At 39.9% G+C, this 21,335-nt stretch overlaps 1 protein-coding gene across 16 annotated transcripts in view; it reads right to left on the bottom strand.

Moving 5' to 3' along the window:
- Nucleotides 1-21,335, bottom strand: part of FRYL (FRY like transcription coactivator) — a 387,869-nt gene that overhangs the window by 87,131 nt on the left and 279,403 nt on the right. For 5 of the 16 annotated variants that reach the window (XM_037897819.2, XM_037897820.2, XM_037897812.2 and 2 more), the window contains 9 exons: nucleotides 13,971-14,121; nucleotides 13,504-13,607; nucleotides 11,105-11,290; nucleotides 8,323-8,542; nucleotides 6,961-7,082; nucleotides 6,226-6,416; nucleotides 5,239-5,333; nucleotides 2,510-3,117; nucleotides 1,873-1,970 (listed from right to left, as the gene is read on the bottom strand). In XM_037897819.2, coding sequence (XP_037753747.1) covers nucleotides 1,873-1,970; nucleotides 2,510-3,117; nucleotides 5,239-5,333; nucleotides 6,226-6,416; nucleotides 6,961-7,082; nucleotides 8,323-8,542; nucleotides 11,105-11,290; nucleotides 13,504-13,607; nucleotides 13,971-14,121 — 1,775 coding nt within the window. The remainder of the gene's footprint in view (nucleotides 1-1,872; nucleotides 1,971-2,509; nucleotides 3,118-5,238; nucleotides 5,334-6,225; nucleotides 6,417-6,960; nucleotides 7,083-8,322; nucleotides 8,543-11,104; nucleotides 11,291-13,503; nucleotides 13,608-13,970; nucleotides 14,122-21,335) is intronic. The other 11 variants (XM_037897821.2, XM_043544395.1, XM_037897817.2 and 8 more) reach the window with 5 other exon arrangements.

The following is a 21,335-nucleotide window of genomic DNA, read 5'->3' as shown; positions in this document are numbered from 1 at the left end:
AAGCATGAAGGGGCATACAAAATGTTTAGCATAACTGGTATGTAAATACATGGCAATGCTGGCTACAAAACTGCTGTGCGAACGTCTCTTTTCACTTTCAGGTGACATTGTAAATAAGAAGCGGGCAGCATTATCTCCCGTAAATGTAAATGGACTTGTTTGTCTTAGCGATTGGCTGAAGAAGTAGTACTGAGTGGACTTGTACACTCTGAAGTTTTACATTTTTTTTGTTGTTGTTACATAACTGCATTCAAAAACAAAACAATCTACATTTGTAAGTTGGACTTACATGATAAAGAGATTGCACTACAGTACTTGTATGAGGTGAATTGAAAAATACTATTTCTTTTGTTTGCCATTTTTACAGTGCAAATATTTATAATAAAAATAATATAAAGTGAGCACAGTACACTTTGTATACTGTGTTGTAATTAAAAATCAATATTTTTTAAAATGGAGAAAAACATCCAAAAATATTTAATACATTTCAATTGGTATTCTATTGTATAACAGTGCGATAAAAAGTGTGATTAATCATGATTAATTTTTTTAACAATTAATTTTTTGAGTTAATTGTGTGAGTTAACTGCAATTAATCAACAGCCCTATTAATAAAAGTTCATATGTATTTTAACTGCCTTTAATGAAATAAGCGTTTTGTCCTTTTTGAAAAAAAGTTAATTACATTGCTCACTGCTGATCTTCATTTAATCTTCCCCTCCCATCAGTTCTCTTTCTCTATCCTCCTGCTCTTCTGCATATACTTTGCTGTTGCCTGCACCCTTCTCCTCCTCTCCCTTGAACATGCCCTAACACCTAGTCCTTTATTCTATCTGTTCCCCTGGACATATACCTAGCTGTCTTGTTCCCTTCTTCTCGGGACATTCCCCTCCCTCTGGTAACGGGCAGCTCCATTCACACTATGGATCCTGTACCTGAGGGCAGTTTTGTTCCTTTCCTGCTCTTATAACAATACCACTACCTAGCTCTTACATAGCACTTTACAAAATGAGGTCAGTATGATTATCCCCATTTTACAGATGGGGTAACAGACAGATTCTGGAATAGAACTCAAGTCTCAGTCCAGTGTTCTATTCAGTAGGTCACACTGCCTGCCCTATTGTATAGCTGCCATCTTATTTCCATTTCCATGCTCTTCTTTCCAATGAAGTGCTCTGGGGACCACCAATAGTCCATGGATTCATTTGGGAACTGCTAGTGCATATTTTACCCCACTTTCATGAAGAATACAATTTAAAAAGTCATTCAAATCAATTTTCCACAAGATAATCATTGTTTTCAAGTAACGAAAACTGTACATTACTTGTTTTTCCAATACACACCAGTCTCAAAGGTAAGGACCATTTCCTTACTAGAATTAAACTGTGAAATACACTTGAAAATTAAAAATTATAAATGTGATTTAAAGAAATTAAGTTCACTAGCTGTGACAACCATCTCTTTCTTTCTTTTTTTTTTTTTTTTAAATTTTTAAAAAAAAGAGTCTTTTGCAACACTAGCAACAGGAAGAATTGCTTCTTACCTTCCCAATTTATAGGTTGAGCCTAATGGCTACTCTGATCCTATAGAGGAGTACTTAGAGCCTGACCCAAAGACCACTGATTTCAGTTAAATACTCCCCTTGACTTCACAGAACTTTAGATGAGGCCCTTAGAGAACAATTACTTCTCATTAACACAATTATTATAGATAGGTCTTAGACATGGAAGAAGAAAATTTACTGGAAAAGCAGCATTGTACTACTTTACAGAGATAATTGGTATGAAAGGTACATCTCTGTTTTGGCTGTAAAAGTGAAAGTCTAAGTTGTGAATAATGTCCCTGAATGTTATTTTAAAAATATTTACATACCTTCGCTATCCTGTCTGCTGTTTCTTTACAGAACTGAGTTGGGTTATCAAAATGTTGGATTAGATGAGGCAGTAAGCACAAGATGTTAAGAGGAAATCCTGCAGACAAACAAATGGTGCTGAAGTTATGTGAACACACAACAAACTTTTAGTATTTTAAAAACAAGATCTCTGTAACCAAAACTGCTTTATTATTTAAGATGGAAGTAGAAAGATCACCTAATCAGTTAAACAAAATTACTAAGTAACCTGCTCTTATTCAGCACAATGGCAAGCTCTTAAGAGAATATGCAAAGGTTTAGAACAGCACTAAACCAAGGCCACTATGACTAAATGGTTTCAGAAGGAAAAAACTGATATATGTTCTTACTTACTTTGGAAACAAATTTACTATAATGTAATATACAATTCCAATCTTCCAGTAGGTTTACTCATAGAAACTCTTTGCACCGGGTCTCTAGACAAATGATCATAATCCACATTGTACCTAGTGCAACAATGCTGAGGACCACAGGATTTACTTTTCCTCTTCACTGACAATGTATATCACTACTGATTTTAATACCAAAGATTAATTTATTTTTCAGTTAACCTACTACCAAATTCAATATGGTTACATATAACTTGATTAAAGATACCTGCTAATTGGGAGGGATCAACCAATGTATGTTTGGAGACCGTGATGAGTTTACTGAGGAGGTGAACTGTCATTTCCTGTGTAGACACTGAGGTAAAGCCCTTAAGGAAGAGCTGCTGAAGGCCTGGAAAGTTATTCCATTTCAGTTTACTCTGCACCTTTTCTATCTTCTCCCGACTCTCTGATTTATCAAGAGACAAGTGAATAAGCAGTTTGTTGAGCAGCCTGAGAGCCAGGAGGTATTCATATTCATAATCCGATTCTAGCAAGGATGCTGCAATCCAAAATATGGTGGCCATCAGGTTGATAGGATCAGTAGTGGGCTGCACATCATGCATTCCTCCCTCTCTCAGAGAGGAGAGGCTTCTAGTCCTTGCTAAGCTTCCACCATGGTTTATTCTTCCATCCATTATATCCAGTGTGTTGCTCCGTCGACGGTCACCTCTCCGGTCACCAATTAAACTCAGTCTCAAAGAGTTACTCCTTGCATTGCTGTAATATCCCAAACAATTGCCACTACTAATAGGACTTGTGCTTAGATTTATCTGTCCAGTGCTTTTTCTGTTAGCTGCGTACTTGTTTCCCATTACAGGATCATAATATGAGGTTCTAAAATAAAAGCAATGAAATATATTATTGCATGTAAAATGTCAGACCTTCAATAATGTGCATCCTAAAAAATAAGGGCTCCAAAAAATCAATCCTCCAGCACATGCAGAGTATATTTTATTATCAGTGAGTAGGTCTCAGGAAACACTTATATCATAATGAAGTTCTTGGAGAGAGGGAGACTGCCTTATTACTTCAACACCATAGCTAGGGAAGAAATGTTTTCCAGACATAAGAAATTACCAAGGTAAGAGAGCCAACCAGGGATCTAGTACAATTAGACATATTGGTCAAAAACTTGAAAAATATCAGCTAGGAATGAAGATTTGGAATTCTCATCTATTTTCTTACAGATGAGGAAAGGGAGGGAATTAAGAAATGAGGTTATTTACATGTCCTTATATTTCTCTTAAGGTAGCATCCTAGACAGATCCATACCTTCAATGCCTTTCACACTGAGACTCAGGAGCATTTACGAAAGATATCAACTTTTTCTGGAACACATTTTATGTGGATATACAGTATAAATGCCACATTGTAATCAATAACCTTTGAACTAAGCCTAAATTTATACAGAGGAACCCCAATAACCTATTTAATCTTTTGAGTAGTAGAGGGGCATGTGAGTATGGATTATTTTTTCAGTTTATAAAACACATCTCTCAACACTAGTAGGCATATATATTAGATCCTAGAATACATCTCATTACTCAAAAACACCTCCTTATACCTCCCCAGAAATTCAGCCCCTTGTAGTACAGGCCTTAAGTCCAAAACCCGAGTGAAAAGACATGGGTAGCAAATGCCCCAAAATTGAATAAACTTTTGAGCTTCGCCAGACCAGTGGGGAAAGCAAATTCCAGTCGGGGCCCTCCAAGGACAATGCCTTACCATCAGCTCCTAAAGTCTGGGACTTCGAGCCTGAACCTGTGAAGTACTGAACACCCTCAACTCCCATTATGGCCAGTGTTCAATGGTGAGAAATACTGTATATTTGCCAGGATTAAACACAAACAGAAGCAGTTTCTAAGCCTTTATCCAAGACCCCGACTACATAGGGCTAACTCTTTGAATTGTACCCAGAAGCCAAATGGAAGTTAACACTGGCTACAGATCATATTTCATGCATCAAGTATCTCAAAGTATATCGGTAGCTGCATTCTGCACTAGATGAAGTTTCCAAGTTCTGTTCAAGTGTACACATTTCAGTAATCCAATCTTGATATGAAAAAAAGCATGAATAACTGGCAAGAGCCTTATGTGAAAGGAACATTTGTAGCATAATATATAATTATGCTTGGCCAGGCTCATTTTCTTTTTAATACAGCAAGTCCCTGGGGGCAAAGGGAACCATAATATTTACAATGTAATTTTTCAAGTCTGCTCTCAGACACAAGACGAGAATGTTTTGAAAGTCTGACACAGAATGGGGAAGAAAAATTACAGACCTTTATTTACACTTTATAATAAAAAGCAACAAATTTGGAATGCCGAGTAGGCAGCTCTAAATGTGGTCTAGTATCTACTGCAGTTGAAGAAATTTGGTTTACAAATTATTGTAATCCTAATTAATATAAATAATAACTACCATGATATAGCAATTTTCATCCAGAGATCTTATAGCACTTAAAAAAATTTAGTATCACTACTTACATTTTACAGATGGGGAAACTGAGGCACAGAGTGCTTATGTGACAACCACAGTCAGATAGGGTCTGATCCTAAAAGATGGTAAGTGCCCTCATTTCCACGAAAGTTAATCAGAACTGAAGGCACTCAATGGTTCACAGAATTGAGGTCCAATAGTTCAGCAGCACAGATGTGAACAAAACCAAGATCTAACAAATTTGATTTACAAATTCTCCCCTTCTTAATTGAGAAAAACACACTGATTTAGAAGTGCCTAATTTGCTCTACCACCTAGCAATAGAAAAACTAAGGAGTAACTGAGATCAGTTTCAGGAAATTTGACTAAGATCCCAAAGATATGAACATTTGAAAACAGCATGCTGTCCTTGTATTAAGTCTAAACTGAAATGATGGCAGAAACGTTTTGATTATGAGTAATAAACAACTAACAGTTCCCATGAATACTGTACTTTGACTAGTATAAGTACTTACTGAGAAAGTGCAGATATAAGATCATAATGCTTCATGGTTTCAGCCAATGTATCAATGGCAGATTCTAGAGTCAGAAGTAGCTCTATGACAAAACCCTGAAAAAGGTCCAAGGTTATTATATGTTATAGTATGTACAACAGTGCAGATTGCGTAGGACCTCTTGATTGTGATATACAAATAGAACAAACAATGTTAGGGACTGATTCATAACTTTCTGATCTAATTTCCTCATGATCCTAATGATGCACGACTCAAATTAATGGTGCAAATTCAATGAAAAACAAAGAACAGTATACAATTTAATTTTAAACTAGTTAATGACACAAACATGAATTTATTTGTGTTATATTCTCTGGTCCAATACTTCTCACAAGATAACTATCAAGTTCCATTATTCCACTGGGTGTATTTATACTTTATGACTTAGTCCCTCTTTTTGTGGTTTGAATAGGATGGTCAATTTCTTTTGCAAAGAGTGACACAGGATAAACTGTAAAGATACAACATATTGCTGATAAATCTAAATATCAGAACACACTAAAATTGTTGTTTCTTCTTTAGTATTATATTGTTTTATTTTAAAATACTTGAGGCATATTTTGAATTATAAAAAGTATGGGTGCTGCCAGGAAGCCGATTACTTCACCTGAGACAGCTAGTTCAGACTGCAGAGTCTCTGAAAGTAAATGTTTGGAAACTACTGGGTTGCTTTTGAAAACAAAGTGCTCAGCATAACCACGAATTATTTTTGTTTTGTTCTTCAAAAGTGAAAATTCAAAGTGTTACAGAAGTTAAATCCGATTCCAGTCACATCACTTTTAATACCCCTTTCTTCTTCATTTAAGGAGAAAATGCAGCTGAGCCCATCATACTGCTTTTATCTTTTATTATGGTATTAAAAATACAATTAAAATATTGTTTAATAAAATGGGAAAATTGTAAGTGAGATGGCTGCAGGGGAGAGAAAATAAGAAAATATGCAAATACCTGTGCTTCTTCTCCTGCATCTCCTACAGTTTCTACAAGCCTGGAGAGAATGTCAGAAAGCGTAGATGCAGAAAGAGGCTGCTTCAGAGCCCTGAAAATCTGAAACGATCTCCCAGCATAGTGTCGAGAGGAGCAAGAAAGTGCAGTTTGCAAAGCAACTTCACTAAGATGGTGCTCCAACTGAAATCCTGCTACAAAAGCAAATGTATGTCCAAGTAACACAGCAGATTTAAAAAAAGAAAAGAAAGTTGTAATTATTACATACATTACCAGTGTTATTGCACACTTCTTTTTTCTACTGACAAGATTATTATAGCCACCTCTGTGCTGGCTTTTAAGTTAGTTTTATCTACTACTTCTTTTCCTTCACCCCCTTTGCTAAATTGGAATCCCTCAGAAAGATCCATCCAATCACATAACAGCTTTCCCATAAACTTAAACAGAAGTATTAAATATTAAATTAGACAGATGGAAAGAAAGACACAAGATTTAAACAATAAATATCCGCACTAAGCTTGTAATATACATTTTCTCACTCTCCAAGCACACGTTATGTTGACATATCCAAGTCTGAACACAGTTATGAACTGTGTCACATAAAAGTGCAACATCTACTGGGTGAAAGCAGAAGCCTGGAAATATATGTATATTTTCTTAAAGAGATGTTCTTATCTATTTCACAAAGATTTTTATTTTATTAAAATTCTACAATGTATTAACTCTTTTCTAACATACCTGAACTTGATTGCTTAAACACAGACACCACATGTTTTAGAAACACAGTTAACTGCTCAGCACTCTTTATACTAGGGTTCTTGGCTGAAACATCCTCATGATTCCAAAGTGGCCCTCTTTTCCTAGAAATATAAAACCCAACATATAACATAGCATAGCATAAAAGTATAAAACATTTTTATATTTATCTATTTTATATTGATCTCTATTATCATTATCTATTTATGCAGTGCTTTTCACCTAGAAGAATTCCAGAAGACTTTATCAATTACATACAATATACTGAAACAGATTTCTCAGGAATGAAATACGGCAGCTGTTAAAAAACATGCAGCAATATTATATAGCAATTAAGATAAAAAACAAAGCAACATATTCAATCCAATTGAAACTGCAGGAGAAATTTAGGGAGGGGGGAATGTGTAGTTACCCTAATGGCAAGTAATTCTAACTGACACTACACATTTGCAAAAATACCACAACCCAACATCACATTATTGTAAAGTTCTAGGGCTGTGTAAAAACTCTTTTTTAGTTTCCACAGTTTCTGCAAACCAAAATCAAGTTTTTGACCACTAAGTTCTATTTAGAGTTTCAGGTTTATATGTTCAGCCCTGCAAATCTGTGGATATCTGCTTTATACCCATGGATCATTTTTGCAGATTGCAGATCGGATGCGAATACAAATTTTGTATCCTCTCGGCTCTATTTATATGACTCTGAAAGCACTAAACAAATTATCATATGAAAATAGGAACCTTTTGAAAGTTGCCAGTTTTAGAACTAAACTTTGCCACCAATTCCTGCTTCCCCAGTCAACACACAAGCCCTCTCTTTCTCCAGGCCACCTTGAAGATCCATACAAACCCAGGTCCCCACAACAGCCTTCAAGACCCTCTCTGATCAGACCTTTAAGTATCTTCTGCAGGGAAGGATATGGGACTCTATTAAGCATGTAGCATATTCTGCAGCCCACCAAATCCCAGAATGTGATTCAACTGTCTTTAAAGGAAGCAGTTGTGAGACTGGAGTTGCTGAAGAGAGGAAAGGTTTGAAACCCTGAAAAGCTTTCCCTGGGGAAGGGGATCCCCAGATCAGTGGGGAATTCACCGATCAATAGCCTTTTGAAGTCTCAGGAGGAGAGATGGCCAATCAACTGCCCTTAGGATATAGAGAAAGTAGAATGGTTTGAAGGCTATTATATATACAAATAACATGCACATAACAAGAGAGTATTTAAGATCAAATTTAAGATCTTATTGCTGATAAACAGAAGAGAAAAATAGTCAACTTCATGCCAAATAATATGCCATTTTGCCATATTTCCATACACCTTGACCACGGTTGATCTTGAAGTATTACCTTGAGGTAATAAATTCCATGAGTGTTTTCACTTTTTCATCCTGCTCTACTGGAATGTCAACTTCACTGAGGATGGTGGTGTGCAGATGAGAAATGGCAGCGCTGGTATTTCCTAAACTGATGCTAGAAGAGGTAGAACTTGAACTAAGCCCTGAGTCTGTCATTGGGGAGGGCTGGTAATCAGGTATAAAATCATTAACGCCTGCTGAAAGAAAAACAACTATGATTATATTATAGTTTGGCATTTTCACATTAGACTTCAAAAAAATTTATTAGTATGATACACTGGTTCTCAAAATATGCACTTTGATTAGGATAATTAAAATATTTTCAAACTGAATATACAGGATGCTCCTTTTCACCTTCTAGGCCATCAAAATAGTATCTGTTTGCAATGCCAACACTGAAAATATAAATTTTAAAACAATGTCATATGAATTACCCATTTTATGAGATAGGTTTCAAAAGAGTTTTCAGTATTTTACCAGTAAAGCCCTGATCTTGCAAACACATATATGCTAAATTTATGCATGCAAGGAGACTCAATGAAGTCAACAGGCATGCCTAAGGTTAAGCACATGTATAAATCCTTGCATAATTGGGGCCTAAATAAATAATAAGGAATAACCCATCCATAACTACAATCATAGTAATGACTCCAGCATTCATTTTGATATTAGTATTCTGGTGAAGTGACAACCCATCAGTCCCTGCACTTGTAGGCATCACATCCTTAACAAGTTGATTCAGTAGTTGAACGTAAAAGCATTACAACACACACATGCTTGTAGAGTAGAAGTCAAGAGGACAAGCTGTTTCCTGATAATGCAGATTGGCTTTTTGATTGAAATGTAATCTGATCACGACTGAATTTAATTATTAAACACTAATATGTAAGGCTGATTCACCAATAAAAGTTAGAGATGTTTTGTGCCACTATAGATGCATAAAGCTGCTCTAAAATCAGCTTAATCTGGCTACTGGCACACTCCCTCTTCACATGGGAACCATCTGCAAAATACAACCTGTATAGCTTCTATACCACCATTCTCCCAAGTACTGTAACAGGTAATGGAGCCAAGGAAAATGAAGGCACGGCCAGGGTTTGTCTGTGTCTGGCTAGCTGACGTCTGCAGTTGGAGTGCTGAGGGCCACTAGCACCCGAGGTAGATCATTAGCCTTTGCTGTGTTCTGGACTGATGCATGCACAGCTGCAGGATTGGACTGTGGGGGGGCAAAAGTGGCTTAAAGAAAACTTTGCAGCCAACCCCCGCATCAGTCCCCCAGCTTATGCTGAGCACTGTTCAGATGGAAGGAGAATTGGGTCATATATGGATAGTACTTCTCCAGTCACTGTTACTTTTATAGTGTCTGTGTCCCTTAACTACATATTTAGGATCTGACCCCGCAAGTATCTCTGTGTGAATAGCCCCTGTATTCACATGGAGTCCTATTTAGGCCAACTGGGTTCCACAAAGAGGTCTATCCGCACTTAGTATCTTGTCAGATGAGGGCCTTTGTCTCATCTAAAAGATGCAATCTATTAAAATTGTATAACTTGCCATTTTAATTAATTATTTAACCAGCATTTACTAGATCTGCTTGCAGGAGTTAGTCTTAATATAGTTTTTAAATTACATAATGTTCTACTGCAAAATTCAAAAAGTATCAGTGATTCATGAAATAAAGCTGATATAGGATATTTTATTAAATTAATCACCTAATTTTAAGTTAAAAACATCACTATTATAATATTTTGCTTACTCCCCCATGTGGGGCTAATCTCTTGAACAATACTGTTTCAATCCTCAATGTGGACAGAACCTAAAAAAAAGTTTGCTGGCCTTCTCATCCTGATCTCTAGTGAATGTTTTTTCATGCTACAAACCCAACTTACATAACGTGTCTCTGGCCAGCTCTACTCAAGAGCCCAAGGACTGGAGCAAGAGTGGTTTTGTAGATCAGAACTGAATTGCATTTGCTAAAGTTCTATGGGTAAGTTTATACAAAATATGCCTGGCTCTACCCAGTCCTCATATTCTTGACAACCAAATTTACCCAAGAATTTACAAACTATTTTTTCTTCACGTAACACAAAACTACTTCCCAGATACAACAACACTGAAATAATATATTGCATGGCAGGTGCTGCCATCTGCTGAAGATAATATGAAATATCACGAGTCAACAAAATTAATCCTTGTTCATATTTTCCACAAATCTATGATACAATCAAAAGGGAAGTTTCATAAAAAATGTTTCCAGTGAAATTTACAGATCTCTCCTACTATATGATCATTTCAGATGATATATGTTTTCTCATATTCTTTGCACAACAATAAAAGGTCATGCTAAAATCCTGTAATATTTTTGTGGTATTCTATTAAATCATACAATGTCAAATGGCTTATGTCCAAAATTGAAAGTTGCTATAATGTATAGAGGAAATATCTCCCTATTTCTCCTTTAAAAATCACAAAAAAGTAGTTGCTATTTTATATGACCAGGTGACAATTTCCTCTGCAGTTTCCACAGCAGCAGCAAACCAGCAATTAACATTCAGCTGTGCTGCTACTGCTGATGACTGCACACAAAATGTTAACATCTATACTAATTTTAGGTTAATGAAAAATTCAAGGAAGAGAGAAATTTTATCCAACTGGACAAAACTGGAAGTGAAATAAATTACAAACAATGGAGATTTTAATATTTAAATCCAATCAAAAAGTGACCTTCTGTGTTGTTTTAATTAATGAAACATGAACAATGTAGCTGTGGTTACCTGTGAAAGTATAATCTAAATGTGCAGTTTGCTTGACAGTAAGCACCCTGGGTTCATTAAACTCCCTGTTCCTGAGAAGGACAGAAGCAACAGACTGGACATTACTGTTGGAGCCCATCACTATCAACAAATGCAAAAGCAGGCGTTTACAATGCTCATACACTTCAGGGTGGTAGTGGTCAAACCCTAAAATTAAAGGGGAAAATAGAAAGGTTAATCAATTAAATATGCAGTTAACTAAAATCAGCAACAGTCCTAGTGGTCTATATCAATCTCTACAAATGATATCTATTTTTGGTAAAGAAACATTCACCAACAACAACTGAAAATGATTTAGATTTTGGCTATTTGGAGAAACAGAGGATATGCTCCCTTCCATCTCCCCTTTTATTTTTTCTATAATAACTTCAATATATTAAAACTCTCTCTGGCTTTACTGTTTTAAAAAACATTACCACACTGAGCAAGAGGGTGTTTATATATTATGTTTATTTCATATAATAAACCAACTAGGCCAGGGGTGGGCAAACTTTTGGGTCCGAGAGCCACATCGGGGTTCCGAAACTGTATGGAGGGCGGGGTAGGGAAGGCTGTGCCTCCCCAAACAGCCTGGCCTCTGCCCCCATCCGCCCCCTCCTACTTCCTGCCCCGACTGCCCCCCTCAGAACCCCCGACCCATCCAACCCCCCTGCTCCTTGTCCCCGACCACCGCCTCCTGGGACCCCACCCCCTATCCAACCCCCCCACTCCCTGTCCCCTGACTGCCTGACCCCTATCCACACCCCCGCCCCCTGACAGGCCCCCCGGGACTCCCACGCCTATCCAAATCCCATTGCTCCCTGTCTCCTAACTGCACCGCCCCCTATCCACACTCCCACCCCTGACTGCCCCCCAGGATCCTACTCCCTAACCAACCTCCCCTGCTCCCTGTCCCCTGACTGCCCCGATCCCTATTCACAGCCCCCTTGACAGTCGTCCCCCCCCAGACTCCCACGCCTATCCACCCCCCCGTCCCCTGACAGCCCCCACCCCCCAGAACCTCCGCCCCATCCAACCGCCCCCTGCTCCCTGTCCCCTGACTGCCCCCCAGGACCCTCTGCCCCTTATCCAACCTCTCCGCTCCCTTACCATGCCACTCACAGCGGCAGGAACTTGCAGCCCCGCCACTCGGCCGGAGCCAGCCACACCGCCGCGTTGCCCGGCAGAAGCGGTGGGCCAGGGCACTGGTGGCGCAACGAGCTGAGGCTGCGCGGGAGGGGCCAGGGGCTAGCCTCCCCAGCTGGGAGCTCAAGGGCTGAGCAGGATGGTCCCGCGGGCTGTAGTTTGCCCACCTCTGCACTAGGCCATATTGTGGATGATTCCTGCCATTGCACAGGTACTAAAAAAACCCACCATTTTTATTCAAACAATCTGAAAGACTCACCACACTGAAATATATGGAGCCGAAAACACAGGGAAGAACAACAAGAGAAGCACTGAGGACATTAAGTGTATTCCAAGCTAATTGCACCTTCTATACAAGAGGAGAAGGACAAGTGGCCCCAATGGACAGTGCTTTGTAAAGGAGTCCAAACTTTCATGCCCACTTGTATTTCCTACCTATATGTTTGTCTCAAGAAATAAGCAACATTAGGAACTGAAAAGATTCTCTGGTCCAGCACACTTGTCTGATTAATTGTACATGCTCAGAAGAAGAAAAAGCCAAATCATGTTGGGATACAAATTCACGGCAGATGTATGCTGCCCAAGAGAGGCCGGGGGTGAAGGGCAGCAATGGACTATAATAAGGTGGAAATATGGCCAAAAGAGTACAAGAGAAAGGAGAAAAAGAGATTCACTAGTTTGTTTCCTATCACACAACAGACCAAATTTAGCTCTGATGCAAATATGTGTAACTTCACTGAAGTAAATGCAGTTGCACTTGCTTACATCATGGCTGCATTTAGCCCAAAATGTTCTGCTTACAGGCATTTAGTAAGTTTTAGCTTTTATATGTTATCCACAGTGTTAATTTTAAAGAAGACACTTATTAGTATTGTATTTATATAAACCAAAATGACTGGGAAATGTTTTTTTTAAAAGTGGATTTTTTTTCAACTTGAAAAAGTGTTCTTCCTTTATGTTATTGGAAGACAGTTTTTAAAGTCAGATTGTCACAACAACATAGAAGACAATAATATTTCATACACCAGAGACCCTTTCTGTACTTTCTGTGAAGATTTTATTGATAAATAAAGAATAAGAAATATTAATCTCATTCAGCCTTGGAAAAAAAGACTAGTTATGTCAAAAAGGCTGTTATTTTTAATTACTAAAATCTTCAAAGCCAAGATTACAAACTGCTGTTTTCCTCGATTTAAAAAAAACAAACCATGATATTTCAGTAACAGTTTAGTTACCTATAAAAATTGCATGAAGTAAAAGATGGAGGTAGCCTCCCCATTCCACCTTCACACTGTGGTCAATTATCAAATCAGTCAGAAGGATCACTGCTATGTTACACCTAAAGAAAGAAAAAGATTGTTAAGAGATCAGAATACAACTGTTGTTTACATTTTGAAGATCTGTAGGAGTTTTAAAGATACTCTTAACTAATATCCCCTTTTAAGACTATGAAAGTCTTAAAGGCAAGAAAGAAAAAACATAAAAATCACAATAAGCCACACAGCAGATGAGAAAAGCTTTAGTCCTCAAAATCAAAAGGTAGCTAAGACATCATAACTTCTTGAATTCTAAGCAACCCAGGAAATGTAACAAATAAGGAAAGGCTATTCTTACTTTACACAGCACATGCATGAAGACAGTAGTTTGATTTAAACTAATATGAACTGAATTGCTGTCCCTTTCATGTAATGTTAGTATTTACCTGTGAAGAGACATGCCTGGAGATGAAGTTTCAGGTAAATAATCCACCAGTGGTGACCAACAACCCCCAGTAGGTGGAAAGGGTAGAGGCTCTCCTTGATTATGCTCCATCACTTTCAGTCGCCAGTTAGAATACAGTGGCATTGAATCACCTATCAAAATACATTTATTTTTACTTTTCTTTTTGATTTGTCAATCCAAGCAAAATGTACAATTTACTAACGGTAATCTTCCACCTAATATTCTACATAGTAATAATTTTAAAAATGCCCCAGGATTTGAAGCTATAGGTCCTGGGAAACAGAAGTATCCAGATGAGAAAAGCCATTCAGACAAAAGTTAAAATAAAGAGTAGTTTCTTACCCTATAGATAATTGTGGGTCTTCAAAATGAAGTTGTCAATGTGGATCCCACTGTAAGTGCACAAGCAGCACATGTATGCAAGATTGGAATCTTTTGAATAAGGGTGTCTGTCAGGGTCATGTACACTCCCTGAGTCTCCTTATCCTCCCATGCAAACCCATAAAAGGCAGAACAACTCTAACCCCTGCTCAGTTCCCTTGCAATTCAAAGTCCAGGGAAGCACAGAACTCCAAAAATGGGGATGGAGGGTGGGTTATGGGATCCACACTAACAAGACCTCAAAGAACCACAGTTACTGTAGGTAACTTCTTTCTTTGAGTATTTGTCAGTGTGGATTTCACTGTAGGTGACTAGCAACAGTACCCCTTCTGGACACTTAGATTAGGAGTATCAACTGCATCAGTCCAACAGGTTTGTAGAATTGCTCTCCCAAACTTGGCACTTGCTCTGGCAGCTCAGTACAATGCATAGTGCTTGATAAAAATCAGTGGGTTACTCCAGGTTGCTGCCTTGCAGATCTCTGAAACTGGCACATTTCTGAAGCAGGCAGAGGATACTGCTTGGGCTCTGGTGGGGTGAGTCTTGGCATTTGGTGGGAGAGCTACACCAGCTAACTGAAAAGACAGTGAGATACATTATGTTATCCACCTTAGATATTCTTTGTAATGAGATGGCCTGGCCTTTGGAATGGCCAGTTATAGCCAGAAATAAACAGAAAGACAGTCTGAACAGTTTGGTTCTGTTGATGTAGTAAAAAAAGGCTCAGGAAATGCCCAGTGTGTGCTGCTACTTCTTTCCCAATGAAGAGGAGTTTTACTGCAAAGAAGAGAGGCATGTTAAATGATTAATTCAGATGGAATTCTGAGACCACCTTAGGAATTAATTTAGGGTGAAGTTTCAGGATCACATTAACCCTATGAAATACAATGTGGGGAGGGGATCAGTCACAAGTATTTGGAGCTTGCTCACTCTTCTGACTAAAGTCAACTAGGGAGACTGTCTTCAGAGCCAGATGAAGTACAAAGCATTCTGAAAGGGGAATCCATGAGTCTCAAGAAGATGACATTGAGGTGCCAGGCAGGAGCAAGTTCCCTGACCAGTATAATGTAGGTAACAGGCCCTTCAGGAACTCTGATACCATTGGGTGAGAGAAGACCAAGCATGACTATCCATCAATGGCAAGCTGAAACTGCTGCAGCTTGGACCTTAATGGTACTAAACAAAAGCTGTTTCAGATGCAGGAAGTAGTTGGGAGCCTTTGGTACCAAAGCCTGCATATGGTCCAGCCCATGGTGGGTCACCCCTATTGAGAACCTCTTCCATTTTGATGAAAAGGTCCTTCTGGTAGATATCTTCCTGTTCTGTATCAGGATGTCCTGGACTTGTCTAAAGCAATCCCTATCCACGGTACTTAACCAGACAACATCCTGCTTGTCATCCAGGTGGGTCTGAATGGCGAATCTTCCCATGGTGCTGTGAAAACTGGTCCAGTCAGTCTGGGAGCTGAACTGGTGGTTGAATGAACACCTGTAGCATTTTTGTCAACCAAAATTGCATTGGCCAGTGCAGAGCTATGAGAACAATAATGGCTGTCCCTTTTGAATTTTGAAAATCAGCATGAAGACCAAGAGAATGGGTGCAATAGCACAGAAGAGACCTAGATTCCACTGCAGAGGGAAGGCCCCAGGCTCATATCCTCTCTGCAACAAAATTTCTGGCACCTGGTGTTGTCTTTGGGGGCAAACAGGTCTATCACAGGAACCCCCCCCGCCCGATTAGTTCTATGATAGAACTCTGCAGTGATTACTTGTGAGTGGTAACATATCTGCTCTGGGGGGTTATCAGGTTGCTGCTGACTCTTGGGAGGTGAAGAGCCATCAGGGTTAATTTGTATCTGTGGCACCATGTCCAGAGCTTGTGCCTCCTTGCTTTTTTTTGTGGTGCTTTGCTGACATGATGTTCATCAAGACCTGCATTGTGGAATTGTGAAGAACAGGAAGGAAGGACATGCAGGCTAGCCTTGTGGCTCTGACCTCCATGACATGGATGTGGAGCGCCATGTCTTCCAGGGACCCTATTCCTTGCATTTGTAGATGGTCCAAGTGGATTCCCCAACCTACCTCTGAGGTGTCTGTGACTAGTCATTGTTGGGGAGGGGGCAGAGAACAGTACCTAGCCACGCATATTCTCAGTTTCCTTCCACCATTTCAGATCTGTGAGGTATGAGTAGAACCATGACCTTTTTGCTCATTTGGTGTTTCACTGGGGAACAGAGCAACCTGAACCAGTGCTTGAGTGGTCACAGGTGAAGTGTGGCAAGCAGCATCATGTACATTCTTTCTGTGTTGGTACTCTGGCTGACAGTCCCAGGAGTTGGATAATGTCCTCTGCGCCTCTGTTGGGGCTGGTACTTGCATGTTTCCTATAAGGGGCCAGTGTGTAAATTGCCAAGGACCGGTGGCGCAAGTCCTTGAGGGAATGGAGCGCTCTGTCTGTACTCTGGCTGAAGAGCTCCATTTCCTCAAAGGGCAGGTCCTCTATAACGTCCTCTGTCTTGCATGGTATGCCAGACATCTAGAACCATAAAGTCTGCCTCATTGTGACAACTATGGTCATCGACCTTGTGGCTGTACCAGATGTATCTGTGGCCAACCTGACCTTTCCCTTGACCTTCTGACCCTCTGATTGTTTATTTCAACTCATCCCTGTACTCCTGCAGGATTTTAGCTAGGAAAGGAGTGACCACCTCCCAAGTGAGAAAATTGTACTTGACAAAGAGAACACAGTAATTTGAAGGTTCTCTGGGTAGCCAGGACTGTGAATCACTTTGTAACCCCCCTGCCTCCACTGAGAGGAAGACTGACTTTAGCTTAACTCAGTGCCAGCTTCCTGACACCACCAGCCTATTAGCCATCCAAACAATCTCCTCTGGGCTATGCAAACCCTTACTTTGCCTTGCAGGTTAAGAATAGGTGCACCGCAATCACCAAGCCCTGTGAAGTGTTCCCCTGAAGTGTCCAGCCCCTTATCCACTGAATGCTCACAGGTTTCACAGTGGTAGCTGTGTTAGTCTGTATCAGCAAAAAGAACGAGGAGTAGCTGTGGCACCTTAGAGACTAACAAATTTATTTGAGCATAAGCTTTCATGGGCTAAATGCTCACAGTAATACCAGGTGTGCAGTCCCCAAGGGAACAATGTATCTACCAGCTTCAATGATTCAACTCAGAATCAAGTGCTTGTATAATACCTCAGCACTGAGATAGATTTATAGCGAAAACAAGAAGTTTAGTATCAAAGGTTCAAGATTCAAGAGATAGTGAGAAAGTATAATAGAAACCAAAAGGATTACATATTTTTTAAAAAATCAATTTCTAGAGACTTAACAGGCTAACTTCCATCCGAAAGTGTATCTCACCCCAAATATCCTTGGCAGCATTTCAACGAAGCCTGCTTGAGATCCTGTTTTCATGAATGTAATCGCACTACCCAATTATTTCCTAGGTAAAGGATTAATGGGTGTTTTCCTTGCCTTGCCTTCTCATTACCTTCCCCAAAGTTCACTGTCTATACTGTATCAGAGGGGTAGCCATGTTAGTCTGGATCTGTAAAAGCGGCAAAAAGTCCTGTGGCACCTTATAGATTAACAGACGTATTGGAGCATAAGCTTTCGTGGGTGAATACCCACTTCTTCAGATGCATGTAGGGGAAATTTCCAGAAGCAGGTATAAATATGCAAGCAAGAATCAGGCTAGGGATAACGAGGTTAGTTCAATCAGGGAGGATTGCCGCTGTCTGTACTGCAGAGTTAGGATAACACTCCCTCCCCCTATAACTTATTCTCTGGTGAGCTGCTTCCCTTTTGATTTCACATCCCACCATTGATTTCAAATAGGGCTTCCACTGGGTTGGCTTACATGCTTAATTTACACATGGACCAAGAGACAGTTGAATAAACACCTTTTGTTGGGCAGAAACCTGTTTGTCAACTCTGCCTTGATACAGACTTTAGGAACATATTTTTAGTGTACATACATAACACTTTGTACAGTACCTATACATACATTTTACAACAATATTAATGACCAGTGATACCTTGGCTTCCATATAAGACCTCACTCAATATTCTTTGCTGAAGCAGAATGTATATATTAGGATCAGGACATTCTTGTAACTCCCTTAGCAGTTGGCACTGAGAGGTTCTTAGGTCACAGGTAGATGGCCACCCAAAGTTGCACTGAGGTTGATGAATATGACTTGCATCCAGAAAGGTCCAACTTTTTTTAACCTTTGTTCTTAAGTGCACCTTTTGTGGACTTTGCTTTTTCCTGAGCTGCTCAACAACCAGGGACCCTGGGTTTGGATGGGTGTAGAAGCATTCAAAGCCCTTTGGGGGTGCACCTGATATCTCTTCTCCACTCATTTATAAATGGGAGGAAGAGTGATTGGGGCTTCTCGCTATCCTTTGGTGGGTTCCAGGATCTTCTCAATGGGGAGGGAAATTCTGACCGGTGGGGCACTCAAAATATCAAAAAGAGTTTATGAGCCTTCTCTGGTATAAATGTAGTATCAGCATCCATGGATTCCATAATATGAGACCAGAGGTCCTGAAAAGTTTTGAATTTATCAATTGCCAGTGTGGCAGCTGGTGTCACTACTTCGTCTGTTGATGAGGATGACTCTTTTGGGGGAGATGAAGGTTGCTGTAGTCCCTTTGCCTTTTCTTGCTCCTGGTGGATCACGTTCAGTTCAAGTGTAAACAGCCTGGCTAATGATGCCACCAGGGCATGGGATCTCCTTTTTCTGGAAGCATGAGGGGGGATCTGCTTCTGGACAGGTGAGATGACAGTCCCCCTGTAAGGCCAATTTAACTAAGGTAGTGTGTCATATGGGTATTGGCTTGGTTGGGGCTGGCCCAGTGCCACTCATATTCCCCATCTGGGATGGAGGGCTGAATAAGAGCTCCCTAATAACTTTCTTGGGGTCAATTTTTAAAGGTAGAGGAGAGGGATCTCTGCTTGATGCTGGAGAGAAAAGTACATAGGTGACAATGAGGAGGAGTATTTCTCCCTCTTCAAATGGTGGTGCTGTAGGGTGATATGGTTCCAGGGCCAGTTCCAGGAGACACAGGAAAAATGTCTCCAGAAATGATCCAGATTCCTCCCAGATGTATCTTGGGCTCTTGCTAGACTCCATTGTGGATACCTCCAGGAAGACAGCACCAAGATTAGCACTGGGTCTCTCATTCTCTGTGCCATTCTTGATCTGATTGAGGACTTGGAGGATCTGTTCTTTGAGAAGTGTTGTTTCATTATATCCTTCTAGGACTTCCCTTCATATTTGGAGCTATATTTGGGCTCTGTTCAGCTCAATGACTGAGCATCACACTGAACATCACTGTGTGGACACAGATCCTGATCTGCAGGTATGATGTGTGGTCAAGGGAGTGCTGGCTGATGCTGGCTTTCCAGCCTTGCTCTGCTAGTGACTGTCACCTTTGGGTATGAACAGACTTGCATGGACTTCTCTAGCAGATATGCCTCAAGCCAAGAGATCTGGGATTATTTGCAGGTCCTGAAGGAGAAGAACTTGAACACAGAGGACCTATCCAGGGTACAGCTCTCCCCTGGGCAAAAGAAACATCATATGTGTTCATCCTAGATGGGAATCAGTGTGTCACAGGACAGCCAGGGTCCGAACCCTGAAAGTTTAGTTTGCCAAAAGTATAGCACTTCACCCCACTGTACAGGGGAAACACAGGTAGTTTTTCTTTTTCTTCTTTTCTCGTTTGAACGTCCAATTCAATGGGAACGTGAAGATGAAACTTTCTTTTTAACATTTTAAAGTCTCTAAGAAAAATAGTGGTTGGATGCTCGCTAGGTTTTGTCCTCTTGTCAAAAGCATAAGAGGGAACTAAGGAAGGGTCATGACCGCTCTGGATGCATGCATGGCCCCAACTGCTATTTAAAAGAATCTGATCTTGCATGCACGAGGTGCATGCATATTTACAGTGGGATCCACTTTGACACATACTTGAGGAACAGTAATTTAGATTCTGTCTCTGGGAGACCTAAAAGCTGGAAGGAAAATGATAGTGGTAAAGACAGCATATCACTGAATCACACTAAAATAACTGTCCTGATAGTAAGGCTGATATAAGCAGGAAAAATCATGTCCCTAAGTGAAGCCTGAGGACTTGGGTTTGATGGAACTCTGTATCTTAACTGTAGGTGGGGTGGAGGTAGCTCGATCATTTCCGCTGCTACAACAGTCCATTAGCTATAAGTGGCAGATCCAGCCTTCTGAGCACCCTGTACTAACCCAGTGAATACACGTTTTGCTGTTCTACTAGCTATTTTCCTACCACTCCACGAACCACATGCAAATACTCTCTTCTCTTCTATGGCAGGCAGGGCAGTGCGGTTCTACATGTTCTGTGTCCCAGCCCACGTTTGCAGTGGGAACCTACCATTTCTATGGTATTTGGGAACTTGTGCACCTGTGGTGGGGTATGCTGAATTTCCCCCTTGCTTCCAAGAGTCTCAGTTGTTTTCGCAACTGATGCAGCGAATGTGGGCAGGTTACTTTTTAGTTAAAAAAAAAAAAAAAATGAAAATAAGGTATGGCTATGAGCAAAGCACTCCTGAAATTTTACAATTAAAATACTGGTTTTTCTTCATTGCTTTCAACTTCTAATTCACTTTCCATCAACAAAATAATAATTGCACATTAAATATCCCTTGGTTTACCATTCATAATGAGATATGTAGGTTAAAAGTGGTATAGCCACAGATGAAATCAAATTGAAACCTACAAACATTAAAATGCTGCTCTATCATTTGTACACAGTACCAAGAAGCATCTGTTTTTGGTAGATGATCAATTTGAATTTAGGATCTGGGAGATAAATGACAAAGTAGATGAACATTATGATTTGCAAGGATAGGCAGGGTACAGAGAAGTCACAAAATAGCCAGCGTTGCTGTTTGCAGGGAGGATGAGGAA

This window comes from Chelonia mydas, chromosome 4, assembly GCF_015237465.2.
Source record: "Chelonia mydas isolate rCheMyd1 chromosome 4, rCheMyd1.pri.v2, whole genome shotgun sequence".
Classification (NCBI taxonomy): domain Eukaryota; kingdom Metazoa; phylum Chordata; order Testudines; family Cheloniidae; genus Chelonia; species Chelonia mydas.
This window is presented reverse-complemented; position numbering and strand designations above follow the sequence as displayed.